We start from the raw sequence: 19,622 nt of genomic DNA, 5'->3' as shown, positions 1-19,622 counted from the left end.
AGAATAATACTGCACCTACAGGATATAGTTGCCTCTATGAGTTTCATTATAAAAAAAATTATATTTCTTATAATACTATTTTTTTTATATAAGTCCCAAGCTTTTATCTTGAAAAACACCAAAGTTATGGCATTTACGATTCATCGGTTCCATATATAGCAGCTATACGACATGGTCCAATAAAACTTCAAAAAAAAAAATTACAAAAAAAAAAAAATAAATTAAAAAAATAAAAGAATATAAAAAAGAAATTATAACTAAATAGAATTAAACAAAATAAAAAATACAACAAGAATCTTCTAAATATCAACCCAGGAGGTGATGCTGATCAAGAATTTATACCCTTTATAGGGTCGGAGGTGTCTCCGAAAAAAAAATATAATTTAAATTATAATACCCTATGCAAGGGTATAATGGCATCAAAACTACAACAACAAACAAAGAATTACAATAACAAGAAAACAAAAAAAATAATTAATTAAATTTACAAAAAATAAATACTTATTTTTTCCGATTTTTCGGGCCTGCTTAAGTGCAACCTATGAGAATCGAGGAGGAGGGCGCTATTTAAAAAAAAAATTTTTATTATTATTTTTAATTATTTTATTGAATAGTTTCAAAATTAATGCATTTCCTGCATCATTATCATATGCAAAAACACGGTAAAATTGTACTCTTTATTTGTATTGGACTTATAGACGCCCTTAAATGTAGGCAATGAAAATATTTAATTTTCTGATTTTAAATATTTTTTCTTTTGGAAATTATAGAATTGGCTTGTTTTACAAGCTTTAAAAGCTTATAAATTACAGTTATTTTATATAGTATATACGGTACAGTTATTTAGCAAAAAGAACTAAATTAAAAAGAGACAAGAAAGAAAAGATTATAACTCGGTTTAACTATATACTATATAACAAATATCGGTTGTAGTTGGCTAACACTTATGGAATTTGGTAGATCAAGCCAATATCTTCAAAAACACGATGGGTAATTTCCAATCTTTCAGGTATAAAGAAACCATATTCTGCCAAAATTATAATACCTTCTGCAATGAATTTTCCATTGGGGACTAAAGGAGAAAAAAACCAGACTAGGGGAGAAGAAAAATAGTCTGTTTTGGTCATTTTAAAAATTGAAATGTCAATCCTGAAATATCAATCCTTATCTTTTCTCATGTCGCTATGGCACAAACCAACAAAAGCAAACAAAAAATGTCATAAAATATTTTCATAAGAATAAATCGATATTTTCACTAATTTTTCGGCATTGTTTAATTTTTCTGTTTTAAAATAAGAAATTATTAATTTTTTTTTGTAGGTTTGTGAGATATTTAAGGAATATTCATGCCAAAAATCAAGAAATTTTGTTGGTTAGTACTTGAGATATCGTGCGAAGCATATCGTATAAATTAATTTCGAGAAAAGCGGATTCACCTTTCATAAAACTAAAACGGCTATTACTTTAAAATGAATTGTAAATTGAGAATTAAAAAATTAGGAAAATAATCTTAAACATCTAATGTTAAGTTAAGCTAAATAGTTTGCTGCAAAAGTTGCAAATGAATATAAAACGGAGAGTTCATGTAGAGAACCAATTCATGTATGTGCTTGTTTCAACTGTCACGGTCGCCAAATGGAAAGCTTACCGTTATTTCAGGCACTATTTCAATGTCTTCTGGTTATCTGTGAAATAATTTTCCTCTAAAGTTGCTACCAAACCCCTTTCTTTGAATAATAAAAACTTGCAATTTAGTTTTATATTTTTAGGTTTATATTCCTTTTATTTTGTTTTCGATTCTTCAACGCGTGAGGGACAAAAGTTTGCTTATATCGTTATGATTCTGCATTGTATAATTTATTTTGTACCAGTTACATATTATATATTATATGGTAGCTTAAAAGCTAGTTACATAGGTATAATGCCGCATTGTGTGTGATTGTGATTGTGGGTTTGGTTTGTGGGTGTGTTTGGGTAGAGTTGGGAGATGGTAACTAGTCATAGTCGATGTGTCATCCAGACCGACCTTGGTCCACCTTAACCATCGTCTAAGTAAGGTGCCAAGATCGATCGGTACCATTTTTAACGCAATAATGTTTTAAAAGAGAGACTATATCTCTTGTTGTGGGGGTGTTTCAAGACGTATACACCTATAGGCTCCGATGTAAGATAGAAATAGAAGACTAAACCAAAGAAGGTTCGAAAGTGTAATGTTTTTTAGTGTCTGGATGGGGTTCTTTTAAAAGAATAATCCACCAAGAGTACAATACCACGAGTGCCGACTTCGAAAAGGTATTTTTTAAAATTATTATTAGAATTGCAAACGAAATAGTGTAGGAAGTAAATATAATGCATATACCACATATAGTTTTGTAGGATAGTTCTATATAGGGTATCTTCAAATAGGTATTTTTTTTAAATTATTTTTTGAATTGCAAACGAAATAGTGTAGGAAGTAAATATAATGCATATACCACATATAGGTTTTGTAGGATAGTTCTATATAGGGTATTATCGAATAGGTATTTTTTTAAAATAATTTTTTGAATTGCAAACGAAATTGTGTATGAAGTAAATATAATGCATATACCACATATAGTTTTGTAGGATAGTTCTATATAGGGTGTAAATAGTGTGTGGCAATCGTACTAATATAAGGATCCTTTTTCCTAAATGGTCAAAACGAAGGAAAAAGGATCCTCGTAAGAAATGTTGTACAGAGTATCATAGATCATAGATCATAGATCATAGATCATAGATCATAGATCATAGATCATAGATCATGGATCATATATCAAAGATCATGGATCACGGATCATAGATTATAGATCATGGATCATGTTACGTGTATCTTGTATAAGTACCGCCGACTTGACTTCTGTATTTGGCTTTTTTGCGAAACTAAACGATGTTTAGTAACTGCCTTTAGTAAGTGGCTTGTATTTAACAATATTGTTTCTATTTTTTAAACCGAAATATGTTTTTTTGGGGCCTAAAAGGGGGGTGTGGTTTAGAAAACCTATTTTAGAATTTTGGGGAAGACCAAGCAGGTTTAAAAAAAAGTAAAAAAAAAAATATATATATCTATTATCTAGAACTATATAGCTTTGGGGGAGGGGGGTTTTTCAAACCTTTGTGAGTGTCGGTTATCGGTTGTCGGCGTGTCTTTAGAAATACTTTGAAAATCCTGATGGTTCTACACTAATCCTAACTGAGCGGTTACCCATTTTTTTCTGTAAATCGTTTGCTTTGGTGCATCATAATTCGCTTGCCATTGATGTGTGTTTGTGTTTCCACTTAAATACTATTTAATTCTATATCTATATATATATAGAGATATATATATAAAGTTATTAGTTTTAAACCTAGAATGTGTAGCTTGTCTAGCGAAACTTATGGCTACAGGATGCAGAGCATTTCAATCCCTCTTCTCCTACAATTCAGCGTGTTTTTTGTGGCGTGTGGGGGTGTGTGTGAGTGGGTGTGTGTGCGCGGTACGAACTAGTTTAACATTAAAAAAAAAATTATATATATATATATATATCCTGCATATATACATATATATGAGATGGATATATATATGGAGGATTGGACCTTAAGATCTATAGAGAGAAAAAAAGGGAGTACGCACACAAGAGCTACTACTACTACAGCACTACTACTCTGGCTATACATGATCGTGGCTGATGATTGATGATTGATGATGATGGAAGATGATGATGGTAGTGATGGAATGCGTTCGCTCTGGAGAATGGAGGTATGTCTAGGATCTTACTGTCTCTGTTTTCAAGTTTCTTTCTGTTGGGTTTTGGCGGTGTGTTTGTGGTTCTAGTGGTTCTAGTGGTTCTAGTGGTGGCTGGGCATTTCTTTGTACATTTCAAGTGAGATGGAGGATGACTGTGGCAGCATTGGTGGCAGCCGCTGGTGGCTTACTACTCTTACTGGTACTCGTCGTTGTCGATGTCGTCTTTGAGGGCACCGCTTCCGTTGTTAAGGATGATGCTGCCGCTGCCGCTGCTCCTCCTCCGGCTACCACCTTGACCTTGGCCAGCTTTGGACCATTGAGGAAATGGCTTTTGATGTGGCTCTGGAGAAGCTCCTGAGAATCGAAACAAAGTTGACATAGATCACAGGTAAAGCCTGGCACCTCCGGCACCTTTTTGTGCCGCTCACCCGTGGAATGTGACTGCGACGTGGTCGTGGTGGTGGCGGTTGTGTTCGACTCGCTGGCCGACGACGAGTTGCGCCTTTCGTTGCCCACCTCGTCCATGTCATCGTCCAGTTCTTCGATTACCTCTTCCTCTTCCACCTCATCTACCTCCTCCTCCACCTCCTCAACCTCGTCCTCCTCGACAATGTCGTCCTCGGGCTCCGGATCGGCGGCGTCCTCGTCGAATTCCTCCTCGATTATGTCTTCGATGGGCAGCATGCCGTCCTCCTCATCCTCCTCGTCCGAGGTGGCCACAATGAGTGGCGGCATTTTCGACTTGCCGTTCATCACCACCGGCTGGGGCTCTTCCACATCATCCTCCTCCTCCATGTCCTCGTCCTCCACGTCCTCGACATCGTCGTCGTCGTCCTCCTCCATCTCGTCGACGTCGTCACTTTCGACATCGTCGTCGGAGCTGAGCACCTCCTCGACCAGATCATCGTCCTGGGCGAGGTTCATCTTGGGCGGCTGCTGCTGCGGGGGGACACCTTCCTCGTCCTCGCCCTCGCCGCCATCGCCCTCGTCGTCCTCCTCGTCCTCCACATCCTCCTCCGAGTCCTCCTCATCATCGTCGTCATCCTCGTCATCGCCCGTGCCAGAGGTCTCCTCCTCACCGGAGCTGTCCTCCTCGTCCAGATCATCGCTGTCCGGCAGAGGCTTACCCTCCGACTTGCCGACGTCGTCCGCCTTCTGATCGGGCTCCTCCAGCTTAGCGGTGGCATTCGATACCGCAACTGCCCCTGCCTCCTGCGGCTTTGCTGCCGCCCTCTCCGCCGCCTCCTTGGTGGCCACCGGCACAATGACCTCCTCCTTGAGATGGTTGTTGATGTGATTCATCAGCTTCTCCTTGCGCGACAGGTACTCGCCGCACAGATCACAGCCCCACTGGAAGGGGCAGAACGGTCGCACCACCTTGGCGTCCGCCAGCTTGTGGTCGATCCACAGCTCCTTCGTCTCGAACTTGAGGTTGCACCGGCGGCAGGAGAGATGGTCGTCCACCACGATGACCGGCGGCTCCGGCAGGTTGCTCACCTCGTGCTTGTGCAGCTCGTACATGTGCCGGCGCAGGTTGTTGTTGCTGATGAACGTCGAGGGGCAGTATTCGCACTTTAGTTCACGCTTCCGCTTCATCGACTTGCTCCCCAGGCTGGCGTTGCCCGACTGCTGCTGCTGCTGCTGAGGATGATGCTGCTGCTGCTGCTGGTGGCCCGCCGCCGACTGAGCCTGCTGATTGTTGGGGATCAGGCCCACCGCATGCAGTTCCCGGAGGTGCGACATCGAACTGTTGTTGTTGCTGCTGTGACTGTTGTTGTTGTTGCTGGTGGTGTGGTTGTTGTTGGTCAAATGTGTCGCTTCGCCGTCGATGGGATTCTGTTGGATTGTGGGAATCAGCAGGACAGGATCGGGGAAGAGAAGGGGGTTTAAAGACAAACAACTAGATTAGTAAGCATTCGATAAGGAACACTCGGAAAGTGCTCTCCGCTGGGCACCTGGAGAGGTCTGGGTGTGGAGTCAGAGCTGTGCCTGGCAAGCTAATCCTTCAGAGAGCCCGACTCCAAGTTACTCCCTCCAAGCCACCCAGCCGGATCGCTCCGTTCCGAGCGCACATCGGGTTGATATCTGTTTTTGCGACTGGTGCGGAGGCAACATCACTATCATCAATATCATCAGCACATCTAGAGTCCTCGCTCGTCCTCCTCGCTGCACAAGCTGCACAAAAACGCTCACCTGCTTGCTATCACCTCTGAAATGCCACTTGCGGTGCACCTTGAGTGCTATGACCTGGGGGAACGTCTTCGCGCACAGATCGCACGCGTACTCCCCGTTCTCGTTCTGCTTCTCGAGCTCCACCTGAAACTGGCCGGCGTCGGGCGGCCCATCGTCGAACATCGCCGCCAGGGGATTGTCCACGTACAGTTCCTGTTCGTGCTTCTGGATGTGCTTGGTGAACATCTCCTGGTCGGTGAAGCGGGCCCCGCAAATGGTGCACGCCACCTCTGGAATGCGTATCTTAACCGAGGTTGCTGTTGTGGTGGCCGGGGCCGGAGCTGGCGTTGATGCAACTGCTCCACTGTCGCCAGCTCCATCGGCCAGCTTCTGGTGCTGCTCATCCTCGTCATCGTCGTCGTCATCGTCGCCGGTCTTGTGCCGGAAGATGCCAGAGTGCAGGCCCACCTGCTTCTGGAGGGCAATATGCTGCTGATGCAGTGCCTCCTTCATCTGTTGCTGTTGCTGCTGCTGCTGCTGGAGCTGCTGTTGGTGGGCGCCGGTTGAGGTGATGGGCTTGCGGTTGCACGTCGGCGTGTGATTGTCCAGCATCTGGCGGTCGAAGAAGATCTTGCGGCAGAGCGAGCACTCGGCCGGGTCTGGGACCTGTGGATGCTTCTTATATCGATGGACCTGAAGAGAGAGAGGGATAGGGTTATCTTGGACTACTTCTAGTGGCCTGGTCTGATCCAACTCACCCATAGACTCTTCCTTCCACTGTAGACATTGCCGCAGTCCTTGCAGGAGTAGTCGTTGGAGTCGAACTCGTCGTGCGAGTTGATGTGGATGGCCAGCTTCTTGTTGGTGTTGAAGTTGGAGGGGCAGTACTTGCACTGGTACCAGTACAGCGGCGTGCTCAGGCTGACGCTGGCGGAGGTGTCTGTCAGGTCACCGCCCGCCGGCTTCAGGGTGCTGTCATCCACGACAATGCTGCTGTCGTCGTCCATTTTCGAGGAGGAGGAGGAGGCGGCGGTCGCTGCTGCCGATGCGGAGGACATCTTGTGGACACTGCGCTTGTGCTGCTGCAGCTCCATCTCGGAGCTGTACACAATCGAGCAGACCTCGCACTCGAACTGCTTCACGATCATCTCGTCCTTGATGGCCCGCCCGTGCACCTTGAACAGATGCACCTTGAGGCCCTTCTCGTAGGCGAACTCCGCGTTGCAGAGCTTGCACTTGATGAACTGCACGTTCTGCACCTGGTGGTCGGTGAGCATGTGGTAGCGGTAGGACTTCTTCGAGCTGAACCGTCGCTGGCAGATGCGGCAGCGCATGCGCCGGAACCGCCGGTCGGCCGCCTGGTCGAGGCTGCGCCGGAACACGGCCTGCTCCTGCGGCGTCTGGTTGGCCATGGCGGGCGGCACACCCGCCGCTGATGATGATGCCGCGGGCGTGGAAGAGCCTCCAGTTAGCAGGTCCATGCTGGTGTCGGCCGGGGCGGCCGTTATGGTCAGGGATTTGGGCGTCATCCTATTAGCCGCCGTTAGGGCGGCGTTCACCGAGTTGGAGGCCGTGTAGTGGGAGCGCATGTGGTTGGAGAGGCCGATGTTGTTGCTGAAGACGGCGTTGCAGATGGGGCACTCCTTCTGCTGTTGCTGCTGCTGGCTGGAGACGCCCACGCCGGCCAGGCTGCTGTTGTTGCTGCTGTCGTCCAGGCGCATCTTCTTGGCCACGCTGCCCGGCTCCTCGTCGTCGTCATCTGGAAAGGATCGGTCACCCAAAAGGATTAGTAAAACAATAGTGAAGAGTTTTCAAAGAAAGAAAAACATCAAGAGATGGGGGTACACTGGATGCAGGATGCGATAGCCAGGGGGGGGAGGCGGGAGACAGGAGTTCTGGAGGGGCTGGACGTCTACAATCTAAGCCTAATTACCGAGGGTCCCACCATTTGTTATCGACATGAGGTCCTTCATCACGTAGTCGTAGCGACCGGTGTACACGTTGGGGGTGCTCCCGTCCGCCAGCTTCACGGCGTCCGCGTTCACGATGTACTCGAAGCCGCCCGAGTGCCGGTTCTTGTCCACGCCGTGCACGTTGATCATGTGCTCCCGCAGGTACGAGATCCTCGGATAGCCCAGGCCGCACCGCACGCACTTGTACGTCTCCGGCAGCTTGTTCGGATGCTTCGATTCCATGTGCCGGAGCACGTTGTTGTAGTTGTTGTACTGCTGGCCGCAAATGGGGCAGACCTGGGGCATGCGGGAGAAGTACTGCGACTTCGGGGCAGAGCCATTGCCGCCGCCGGTACCAGCTGCAGAAGGATTCTGTTGATTGCCCGGCTTGGGCGTGGAGGTCATCGGCCCGAGGGCCACACTGCTGCTGCGCGATTCGTCCGCCGAGGAGCCCACTCCGATGCCCAGGGCACTGAGCAGGCTGCGCTTGCCCGGCGAGTGCTCCATGCTGTTGCCCGTGGTGGAGGCATTGTCGCTGCTGGCGCCTCCGCCGCCGGTGCCACTGCCGCCGCCCACGCCGCCCAGGTGGTCCTGGTAGACGTGCTCGAGGAAGCGCTGGTGCGTCTCCAGCTTGGCGTCACAGGTCATGCAGCGCAGGCGCACGATGCAGTCCATGTTGTTGTAGTGGCGCCGCCGGTCCACCGGGTCGGCAAAGTCCAGGCCGCAGAAGTTGCACTGGATCGAGTTGCTGTCCTTGCGCTGGACGTCCGCGTGCTTGTCGTAGACGTGCGTCCGGAACTCGTGCTTGGTCCGGAAGCCCTTGGGGCACAGCTTGCACTCGTACAGCTTGTTCACCAGCAGCTCCTTGGCCCGCAGCTTCTCCGGTCGCTCCGATCCGGCCGCACTGGAGATTACGTCGCCGGTCACATTGGGACTGGAGCCGGCATCCAGGTGGCCAACTCGCCCATCGCCCCCCTCGATCAGAGTGGCGTCCTTGGAGATAGAGGCGTTGGCCTTCTCCCGAATGCCGTGCAGCACCCGGTACAGGTTGATGCAGTTCCTCTTCTTCAGGTGGGAGATGAACAGGGCCTTGGAGTCGTTCATCTTGAGGCAGTTGAAGCACAGGTTGCGCGGCAGCAGCGGATACTTCTTGCGGACGTGGGCCATGAAGTTCTTGTAGGTGCTGAAGTACTTGTTGCAGCACCGGCACGTCATCGTCTGGTACTGCTCGAGGAACTCCTCGTTCTGCTCGATGAACTCCACCTTGTCGCGGGTGAGGTGCGCCCGGTACTGCTCCGGATTCTCATAGTCGTAGCCGCCGCCCTCGCACTTGATGAACGCATTCATCACCACCTGCCTGTACTTCTGGGTGGAGATGTTCCCGCCCGCCGCTCCGGCAGCTCGATTCGCCTCAGCGGTGGCTGCCTCGGCGGCTGCCCGCTGGATCTCCAGGGCGGCGGCCAGGGCGGGCGTGGGCTTGGTGATGGGCGTGTTGTGGGGCGAGTCGGTGGAGAGCTGGAACAGATTGGGGTGCAGGTTGCGTTCGTGGCGACGGGCATTGGCGCGCGTAGAGAACTGCAGGCTGCAGGCCCGGCAGCTGGCCACCTTGGAGTCGCCGGCAGCGGCCACATTGGCGACGGCATTGGCCGGCAGGGAGGCGGCTGCCGAGGCGGCGGTGACGCCATGTTGGGCCGTGTAGTCGTAGTCGGAGGTCTGCAAGGATTGGGGTCAGAGAAGGGTTGTGGAATCCCCGTGGGAGAAGGCTACTCACCATCAACGGCATGTCGCCCTCGTGCTCGGAGCGCTCTAGGAACATTGTGGGATCGACCATGTCGTCGGACTCGTCAATCGACTTCATCTGGTAGTCGTCGTCCGTGTCGATGGGCTCATCTTTGATGGGCACCGCTGGCAGTGGCTGCAGGGGAACCAAAACAAGGAGACACAGACAGAAGAGATAGAAGAGAGAGAGAGAGAGAGGATGGAGATTAGTCAAGAGTAGCCACCAGGTGGAGGACATGGTCCCTAATCTAAAGCTATAATACACATTGGAAAAAGCCTTCTAAGGTATGGAGCCTAGTTGAGTCTGGTGGGGATTTGGTTGGCTGGTGATGTTGTTGTTGTTCGTGGTGGTGGTGGTGGTGATGGGTGATGGTGGTCGTGGTCACGCTTCGAATGCACGATACAATTACATTATAGGAGTAGCGTCTGAAAAAGCGCAGCTGCTGGGCGGCGCTCTGCAGCGTCACCGGCATGAGCAATGGAGCAGATGCGGACGTGGACGTGGACGCGGATGCGGATGCGGTAGCGGTAGCGGAAGGTGGCGCAGCGCCAGTTGCGGCAGCCGACTGTTGCTGCTGCTGGAGGAGGAGGCCGGACAGGCGATTGTTGCTGCTGCTGCTGCTGCAGCTAGCTTGGCTGAAATCCAGTGGCAGTGCCACCGACAAGCTCTCCCTGCCACCAGCCACGCCAGCAGGCGGAGGATTGGGGGCGCCGGCGGCCGGAAGCGGCGGCGGCGGAGCAGGAGGGGGTGGAAGGGCAAGGGCAGACGGAGGAGCAACGGCAGCGGGAGCAGTCACGGGCAGCGGCGGCAGTGGTGGCACCGCTATATCCAGCGGCAAGTACAGTTTCGGCTTGAATTTCCGCAGCGTGGATGAGCCACCTGAGGCGGTGGCGGAGGAGGACGAGGAGGAGTTCGCCGTGGGATTGTGCCTTCCCTGTGGACGGAACTGCCTCTGGCGGCGCTGACTCTGCGGATGCGGATGATGGCGCTGTTGCTGCTGCTGGAAGTGATGGTGGTGGTGATGATGACCCTGCATCTGCCGGCCACGCTGGAGATGCAACTGCTGCTGTGGCAGGTGATGGTGATGGTGCCGCCGATACTGCCTGTGCTGCTGTTTCTGCTCCCGATGATGATGCTGCTGCTGGGAAGCGGACATGGACGCTGTGGTGGCTGTGGAGGAAGAGCTTGCTGCCGATGCTGCTGCAGCGGCTGCGGCGGCGGCGGCGGCTGCTGCTGCTCCTGGAACTTGCAGGAGCAGGGTCTGCAGACTGTGCTGCGCGGCGCTGGTGGTGCTGCTGTTCATCGACGACGATGACGAGGGCGGTGCTACCAACGACGACGTCGACGACGACGATGGTGGTGGTGGTGGTGGTAGTGGTGGCAACTGTTGCAACTGCTGTTGCGGCAACTGTTGCGGTTTAGGACTCACATAGACTGTTAGAGATTTTCGTTTCTTCAACGAGGGTATGCCGTCCAGAATGGCAGCCGCTGTGGCTGCCGCTCCCTGTATCCCGGCATTGTCCGTTTCATCCTCATTCTCCAGGACGTGCTGCTGGTTCTGGTTCTGGTTCTGTCGCTGCTGATGATGATGATGATCGGAGGCAGAGCCATTCTCGGCACTGTTCAGGTCCAGGTAGTTGAGCAGCTTGCTCTTGTGGATGCTACTGCTGTTGTTCGCCTCCAGCCACTGGCGCTGCTTGGTCTGGGAGATGAGGGATCGGTTCTTGAAGCTCTGCCACGAGTTGAGGTAGCTGATGCAGGCGTGGCATATCTGCAAGGACAATCGATCCTGGGGCGTGATCTGAAAGAGAAGAAGAAGTATCCTTTAGTTTTCTGTTAAAGTTCTTCAATTTGGACTTTCAATTGGAAGAGTTTGGAGGACATGGGTTGGTGGTTGGGGGTGTCCTGTGTGTGTCCAGCCATGCAGAGAATGCAGGTATTCCTTTGCCATTACCATTACCATCATTACCACCCCGGCTGGATGTCAATGACCTGCTTATAATTATATGCAAAACTGCACCAGCCTCCCACACGCACACACACACACACACACATCCTTATCCCCCCCTCCCTCCTCCACTGCGCAAATCATTCGAAATGTCCTGTTGCCTGATAACAGTTGTTGCTGTTGCTGTGTGCGCATGTTTGTGAGCCGCCAGCCTCCCCGCCGGTACATGTACTCCAACTCCAGTCCCCAGTCCAGTATATACTCCGGCGGCCACTCTTATGTACATCATACTAGCCACCTATGTAGGTACAATGGCCTGTTTTGTATGTAAAGGAGCCGATTTGCCGGGGATTAGGTGCAATTACAAAACAGCTCCACCGGCTCTTAAATCCACTTAAATCTCAATTATCGGAGACAACGCCACTGTAGCCACTGTAGCCAGCTCCTTGGATCGTAATCGCTTATTGGAAGTTTGTCAGTGGCGGGTGGATAGGCTGCATTCTTAAATAATCATGGCAGGACAATAAAGGTGGGTTACAGGGTTGCCAGGGGTACTTGGGGTACTTGGGGTTTTTAAAAACTCTCTACAAGGGTTGCCAGAGGGTTCTAAACGATTATTACATAAGGATCTTTTCAAGATAGTAGACTTCTTAAAATAAAATATCCTTATTTTTTAAAAGTAAATATATTTTAATTAAATAATCATGGCAGGACAATAAAGGTGGGTTATAGGGTTGCCAGGGGTACTTGGGGTACTTGGGGTTCTTTAAAAACTCTATACTAGGGTTGCCAGGGGGTTCTAAACGATTATTACATAAGGATCTTTTCAAGATAGTAGACTTCTTAAAATAAAATATCCTTGTTTTTTAAAGTTAATATATTTTAATTTTTAAATAATCATGGAAGGACAATAAAGGTGGGTTACAGGGCTGTCAGGGGTACTTGGGGTTCTCAAAAAGTGTCTCCAAGGGTTTCCAGGGCTTGGATACTAAAGGGTCGTCATACTAATCTTTGAAAATTAAAAATTTAAGAAATTAAGAAATAAAAATATAAGAAATTTTGAATTTTTAAAAAATAAAGACAGTACAAAAGGAGTTTATAGGGTTGCCAGAGCTGGGCAGCATTATTAAGTAATCTTTATAAGGGTTTCCAGGGGATGGGGGGGGGGGGTCTTGTTTATCATCTTTTTAAGATAAAGGTTTCCTAAGTTAAAGTATACTTGTTTTTGAAAAATACAATTTTTTAAAAGTATAAATAAAGGGGGTAATAGGGTTGACAGGGCTAGGCAAGATTTTAAGGAAGTCATTAAAAGGATTGCCAGGAGGTTCTATGGGATTATCACACCGATCCTTTGAAAGCTTTAAGAAAAAGTTTTTTTTTTTATTTTTAAATAAAGATTTTAAAAAATTTAAAATTTTTATTTAATTTTTGTATAATTTTTTAGGTTTTTTTGCATGATCCTTAACACTAGAGCTTAAAATCCCCCAAACGCTAGCCAACACTGGCGAATATCGATAACCGCCAACTCCAAAGGCGAACGAAAATGATCAAAACAAACCGCGAAAACGTCGGTTGTTTTGTTTTGCATATTCTCCGACTTTTGCGACTTTAGTTTGTTTTCCGATCTGCTGGTGGCTGGTTTTTGTTTAATTCCATAATTAAATAGTTGTTGCTATTGAGGCACAATCGCTGCTGCTATTTTGTAATTGAAACCCACGGCGATGCTGGACACACACATACTTACTTTATACAGACACAGACACACACACCTACATGTGTATATAAGCAAAAGGATATGTGAGTGACCTCCCCACCCCCACCACCTTGGGGTTATTGGCTTATGTACTACACCATGTAGTCCTCACGGATGAGTATTTTGGCTCGAAGGCTTCCCTTCCGCTCCATTCCGTTCCGTTTCGATAATATGTTGTTCATTCACCTTGCCCACACCTCTTCTCTTCCACCAGATACAACAGGAGTAGATGGAGCAGTAGGATGGGCGGCCAATGGCCAGGGGATGAGGTGGAGCCATCCATCCATCCATCCATCCCCGCTTAATATTGGACTTTAATGTGGTCAGTTTTGCCATTAATGTGACTTTCAAAGGATATTCAAGACAGAGGAGTCCTCCTCTTCACCAGATTAGTGGGAGATTCTGGTGAGATTTTAGAAAGTAACCCAAGGAAACAAAAAGGGAAACTCGAAGAAAAGAAAGACCTGTGGCAGCTGCCGCTCCAAAAACTCTCAAAAAAGATGAAAAAAAAAACATGGTTGCAGTTCACCAGCTGCCACTGCTACTGCTGCTGGCCACCACCACCAGGTGCAATAATCACCAGGCGCTGGACCATCTCTTACTCCATCTACTCCTCTTATTCCCTATTTCCTTTTCAACTGTCCGCCTTCGCCTTCGCCTTCGCCCAGAGTGACTTCCAACATGGAACGAGTTTCTGGCTCTGCGCTTCCTCCTCTCCTTTTGTGTCCTTATTCGCCCTGTATGAGCAGATGCTTGTATTATGTATGTATGTGTATGTGTGTGTGTGTGGTAGAGAGAGAGCATCCTGTCCTGTCCACTCCACACCATAGCCATAGCCATAGCCATCCTCATCCTCATCCAAAACGAACAAAGTGAAGACGTAGAAATAACCGAAAAGTAACCCTCGTATCTCGTATCTCGAGAGCAGGACTAGAGGAAGAGGAAGAGACGAAGGATGAGGATGAGGAGGAGGAGGAGGAGGGCCCTTTGTGAAATATTGAATTTCGTTGTAAATGGAAATACAAGCAGCAGTGGCTCGGAGCAGGAGCCAGGGCATCCGATCTAGCCAAGGATCTCATCCAGAGCAGAGGCGGTGGTGGGCAGGGGAAGGCCATAGCCGCACCAGGTTGCATCATCAAGGGAGAAAGTTTCCATCCAGTGACGAAATTCGATGCGGGCTGTAGGGCAGGCCGAGGAGGAGATGGAGGAGGAGGAGGAGCTGCCTTCGTCAGGAGGAGAAGCCAAAAACGAAACGACAAAAGCACCAGGTAATCTTGTCCCGGGCTCGGGTCTTGAGTCCCAAAAACCCACTCCAGTTGCCTCTGCCCTGCTCTGGCTCTGGGTCTGGCTTTCTGGTTGCTTGCTTCTTTGTTTTCCATGCCCGACCGACCGCCCGCCTGCCCTGCCCTGCTCGCCTGCCTGCCCTGCTCGCCCGCCTGCCATGCCGTGCCCTGCTCGCCTGCCTGCCTGCCATGTCTGTGTGACTCCCTGCCTCGGTGTGTGCGTGAGCAGGCAGAAACCCAAGAGTGCCGTCGTCGTCGTCGCCGCCGCCGTGTCGGTGTGCGAGCATGTGGTCGGTCCGCCTCCAGATAACGATGTCGGAGCTACACAGCAAGAGGAAGAGCACAAGAGCAGGGCAGGCCAAGCCAGAGCCACTGCCAGAGCCCCAAGTGCCAGCAGAAGCAGTCGAGCTAGCGATGACGCCAACCAGTGTGCCCCTCATCGTCGCCCGGACGACGCCCGCTTTGGACTCGCCCCGACTCGTGTGTGACCACACCACTGGCCAGCCGGTTAGCATCGCTCCCTGGCCTGGTCTGGCCTGGCCCGGTCCCCAGTCCCCAGTGGCCACCTACTATCTCCAATCTCGAAAACTCATTCTCGTTTCCGACACTAAATTAATCAACTAATCTGGCCAGTTTCGAAAAAAATATAAATATTCGGCCGATAACTTTTATCGTGGCTTTGGGACTACCTTTACAGTCGAGGTCAATGGAACAGGAACTTTGGGAGTGTTAATTATATAAAAATATTATACTATTATTTAATATACATTTACTTAAAAACTCTAAACGTTTTAGACAAAAAGAAGGGCTAAAGGTATGATTTTTCTTTAAAATAAAATTAAATTAATGATATTATATAAATTATATCATATTATTTAATATTTTTTTTTACCTACGAATCACATTTTTTGTGCAATATATGCTTAAGTAATTTTTTTTTAAAGACTTTTTGGAATATTTTTTATAAAAATAAATATTTTTCTCTATTTTAGGATACCGGAGTAGAACTATAATATTATTATATTATTATTATTATTATTTTGATGTATTATGATGAACTTTGAGTAATTAAAATATGGCATTTCAATTATTTATTTATTTATTTTAGGTAAATTGTATTATTTCATTATTTGATCTATAAACACCTATTTATTGAATGCCTATAAAATATGTCTATATATTAAGATCCTTAGTAATACTTTAAATACTTTTTTTTTAACGCTCATCATTTATATTATCATTTTGACATGAATTACGATGTTTACTCAGTAATTAAATTTTTTGTATTTAAGATATAAGCGAAGATATGAAAGAAATTAATTAGAAATTTATATTCATTTTAAAAAGAATATTAAATATTAATAGCTTTTTTTGAATAATTTAAATTGTTGATGTTTTGAATTATTAATGAATGAATTATTTTATTTAATGAATTATTATATAATTATTTGAGCCTTCACATTTAAGTATTTTTGAATTTAATTTAAGAATTAGAGTAATATATGTTATATCCTTTATCCTCAATATACTGTTGTATTCTAATATAAAGGGTCCTGTAGAATACTGTCCTATATAATATGTATTATATCCTACTATATCAATCAATAAAGCATATATTTGATAGAAAAATTGAGATAAAAAGATATATCGATAATAAAATAAAGAATTCAAAGAGTTTTACCAAAAAAAAGGGCTTATATGAATATTCATTTAAAATTTAAAAGAATTATTAACAATATTTTTTATCAGCTTCTAAATATGTTATAATCCAGTCCAATCTAAAATCTAATTCTTCTCTACAATTCTACTTTAAAGAAAAACTTTTTTAAAAAAGAAATCTATTCCATTGAAATTATTTAGTTAATTAATTAATTGTAATAAACTTGAATTTAAATTAAAAAAAAAAGTATTTAAATAATTAAATAATGAATAAATTGAATAAAATAATATTTTTATTTAAAATTCCCCCTTAAAATAAATATTTCCAACCCAAACCTCTTCCCCCAGCTCCTATCATATTTTTCGAAAGAAGACCTCTATTAAGAAAGCCCTATTCCACTGCCCTGTGCTGTGCCACTGGCTGGTCGTGCATCGGTGTGTGTGTGTGTGTGTGTGTGCCAAGAGCAATTGCCATGAAATCGAGCCCCGAGAAGGCAGGCCAGCCAAGCCAGGCCAGGCCAGGCAGGCAGGCAGGCAGACCGAACAGCCGGCACAGAGCACCGAGCACCGAGCAGACCGAGTACCAGTAACAAGCACCAGCAGCAGCAACAGACCCGACCCGACCAGGCCAGGCCATCCAGGGCAGAGCAGGGCAGGGCGACCCAGGCAGGGCACACACGCAGAAGCGGCGTGCTGTGAGCTGTGAGCTGGCAACTGGCGGATGGCGGATGGCGGATGTCGGATGCCGGGGGCACCGCGACCCAAGCACAACCAGCCATCGACCGATGACGACCAGCGGGCGTCCATTTTGTCGAGTCGAGAATGCCACACACAGGGGACGAAGCAGAGAAACAGTGGATGGAATGGATGGTTGGAATGGATGGCGGCGGCCCTTGAAAGAATCAATAAACCGAAGCTAGCGAAGCCGCATCCACGTCCATGATGCCTCCTGCTCCTGCTCCTGCTCCTGCTGCTACTCCTGGTGTGGTCGAAGGACGCTTGCGCGCAAAGAGAACGGACGGATGAGAGAGAAGCAGAAACGGAAGCAGAGAGAGAGCTAGAAAGGCTAGCCAGGCATCAAGGTAGGCAGGCAGGCAGGCAGGCAGGGCAGGCAGGAAAGCCAGTCAGGCCAGGGAGCCATCCAGGACCCAGGAGGGATAATGGAAACGGAAGAGATATGAATCGGTATAGAGCCTGTCCAGAAAACCAGAGGCAGCTGGTCATAGAGGACATTGAGAGGACCAGTTGGCAGTGGTGGCCAAGTGTGCCTGTCCAGGCCCAGCGCCAGGGCCATACAGTCACAGGCACATGTTTGTACATCGCAGAGGGCATACCAACAAACAAACAAACACACATACATACACACACATACACGATACACAAACACACATACAGAGGTAGCAGGCAGCAGCAGCGGCCTCGGCGCGCTCATCGTACTTTATGCTTTGTGCTGGCCATTCTCGTCTCCATGTCTTCATGCTCTGCTCTGCTCCTCCGCGTCTCTCTCGATAGCAATTTTCGAGCCACTCCGCTGGGCACGAAAGTGCTGGAAGAAGTGGATGGCGGATGGCGGGATAAACGGGACATGGGATAAAGGGATACTGGAGGAAATCGCAGGCAGGATCGCAGCCTAACCTCAAAGGAGGAGCATCTTAAGATGTTTCCACCTCCAACCCCTCTTGGCCTGGAATTCATGACCCAAACATCGTGACTTGGAAGCACGAAGGAAGGATGGAAGGAGGATGGAACGATGGAAGGAGGAGGAGGAGGAAGACTGAGCAAGAAAGAGGAGCTGGGCCTAACAGAACATCTTGTTCCTGGAGGGGGATTCATTGCTTGGCATTCCTAACCTCACTTTTGTGCCTGTCCAGCCGAGTCACGGGTGTGGCCACCAGAGATGCCGAAACCGAAACCGTCTCCGCCTCCACATCGGCTTCCGTCTCCGCCACCGACACCGTTTCCCGTCACCATCACCATCATCGCCATCGCCATCGCTATATGCCCACCTCATGCTCCACATCCATGCCCGTTTCGGTGTATGTATAACCATTTGGGGTTGGACACCCAGAGAGAGAGCAGAAGCAGCAGCAGCAACGGCGACTACGACTACGACGACGACGACAACGACGGCGTCGGATGACGACAGCGCGGCGGCGGCGGCGGCAACGGCAACGGCAACGACGACGACGACAACGACTACCACGACGTCGACTATGTCGGTGGCGGAGATTACGTGTGCTGGGGCCCTGCTGCTGCTCCACACACACCACCACCAAAGAGAGACCACCACACCATATACCACTTGAGTTTGCCACTCGCCCCCGGTCAAGACCTGACTCACCTTGATGTTGACGCAGTTGTGGATCTTGGTGGACAGCGGCTCCTTGTCCGCCGCATAGCTGTTCATGATCGAGATGCACTCCGACGAGGGGGCGATGCACAGGCGGCAGCAATTTTGTCGCTTCTCGATCTTCAGCGACGACGACGACGATGACGATGTGCCTGTGGCTATAGCTGTGGCTGTCACTGAGGCTGAGGATGTAGTTGTAGTAGCCATTGGCGATGTGGTTATAGCTGCAACTGTTCCACCTCCTGGCACAGCAGCTGCTACTGATGATGATACTGATACTGATGCTGCTGCCGTCGTCGTTGTGGATGATGATGATGTTCCTGGAATCGATGTCGTCGCAGCATCACTGCCCACAGGATTTGTGGTTGGTGGTGCTGCTGCTGTAGCGGCGTCGCACATTTTCTTTTGTTTTTCTTGCGAATTTTTTTGTAAAATTTTTTTTTGCTTTTTTTTTTGGACTACTTTTCGTGTTTATTTGTGCACGTTTTCACTTTTGTTTCGCGTCGTCGTCGTCTTCTCTCACTTTTTGCACTTTCCGCCTGGCGGAGCACATGGCGCCGCACGATCTCTATTCCCCCGGCTGCGGGTTACGGCTGCGGCGGCTATGGGTTCTCAACGGCCGAGTCTGGGTTCTCGCTTGCAACGCACCGCTCACACAGGAAAAAAAAAATAGTGTCTGTTGCCTGACGGCTGGACTGGCGGAGCTGAGGGATATTGAACGATTGAGGACTTGGGCAAACATCGCAGTCATCGATTGCCTCCTTGGTTGGCCCCCAATTTAGCACCTTTCCGCCCCCCATCAGCTGGTCACACTAATAGTGGCGACATATCGACCCTTTTCTAGAAAGGACCTCCGAAATGACCTGACCTCTGACATCAAATCCATCACTTAAAATGACCAGGGTTAGAAAACGTCGTCCCTTTTCCTTGAAAATAAATACTATTCTGTTATCGATTTAAAGTTCCATCCCTTTTGGCTT

At 48.2% G+C, this 19,622-nt stretch overlaps 1 protein-coding gene across 5 annotated transcripts; it reads right to left on the bottom strand.

Moving 5' to 3' along the window:
* Positions 1-1,835: 1,835 nt before the first annotated feature.
* hang (hangover) lies at positions 1,836-19,400 on the bottom strand. 5 transcript variants are annotated; one of them, XM_017253895.3, is made up of 8 exons: positions 18,634-19,396; positions 11,079-11,450; positions 9,641-9,784; positions 7,851-9,582; positions 6,676-7,676; positions 5,939-6,610; positions 4,174-5,581; positions 1,836-4,099 (listed from the first exon to the last, which is right to left on the bottom strand). In XM_017253895.3, the coding sequence occupies exons 1-8, from the start codon at positions 19,039-19,041 to the stop codon at positions 3,939-3,941; spliced, it is 5,898 nt and encodes a 1,965-aa protein (XP_017109384.2). In that variant the 5' UTR covers positions 19,042-19,396; the 3' UTR covers positions 1,836-3,938. The 5 variants fall into 5 exon arrangements, with proteins under 5 accessions (XP_017109384.2, XP_017109386.2, XP_017109385.2 ...); XM_017253897.3 differs by having other exon boundaries at positions 7,863-9,582; XM_017253896.3 differs by having other exon boundaries at positions 1,836-5,581; positions 10,116-11,450; positions 18,634-19,400.
* Between the last annotated feature and the right edge of the window lie 222 nt (positions 19,401-19,622).

This window comes from Drosophila bipectinata, chromosome XL (assembly GCF_030179905.1).
Source record: "Drosophila bipectinata strain 14024-0381.07 chromosome XL, DbipHiC1v2, whole genome shotgun sequence".
Taxonomy (NCBI): domain Eukaryota; kingdom Metazoa; phylum Arthropoda; class Insecta; order Diptera; family Drosophilidae; genus Drosophila; species Drosophila bipectinata.
The sequence above is the reverse complement of the archived record's forward strand: the minus strand, read 5'-3'. Positions and strand labels throughout refer to the sequence as shown.

Coding starts and splice junctions, on each gene's coding strand:
- hang (XM_017253896.3), bottom strand. CDS start 19,041: ATGTGCGACGCCGCTACAGCAGCAGCACCACCAACCACAAATCCTGTG. Junction 11,451..18,633: donor ACAACTGCGTCAACATCAAG/GTGAGTCAGGTC, acceptor CTTCTCTTTCAG/ATCACGCCCCAGGATCGATT. Junction 9,785..10,115: donor CTGCTCCATTGCTCATGCCG/GTGACGCTGCAG, acceptor GTTCCCCTGCAG/CCACTGCCAGCGGTGCCCAT.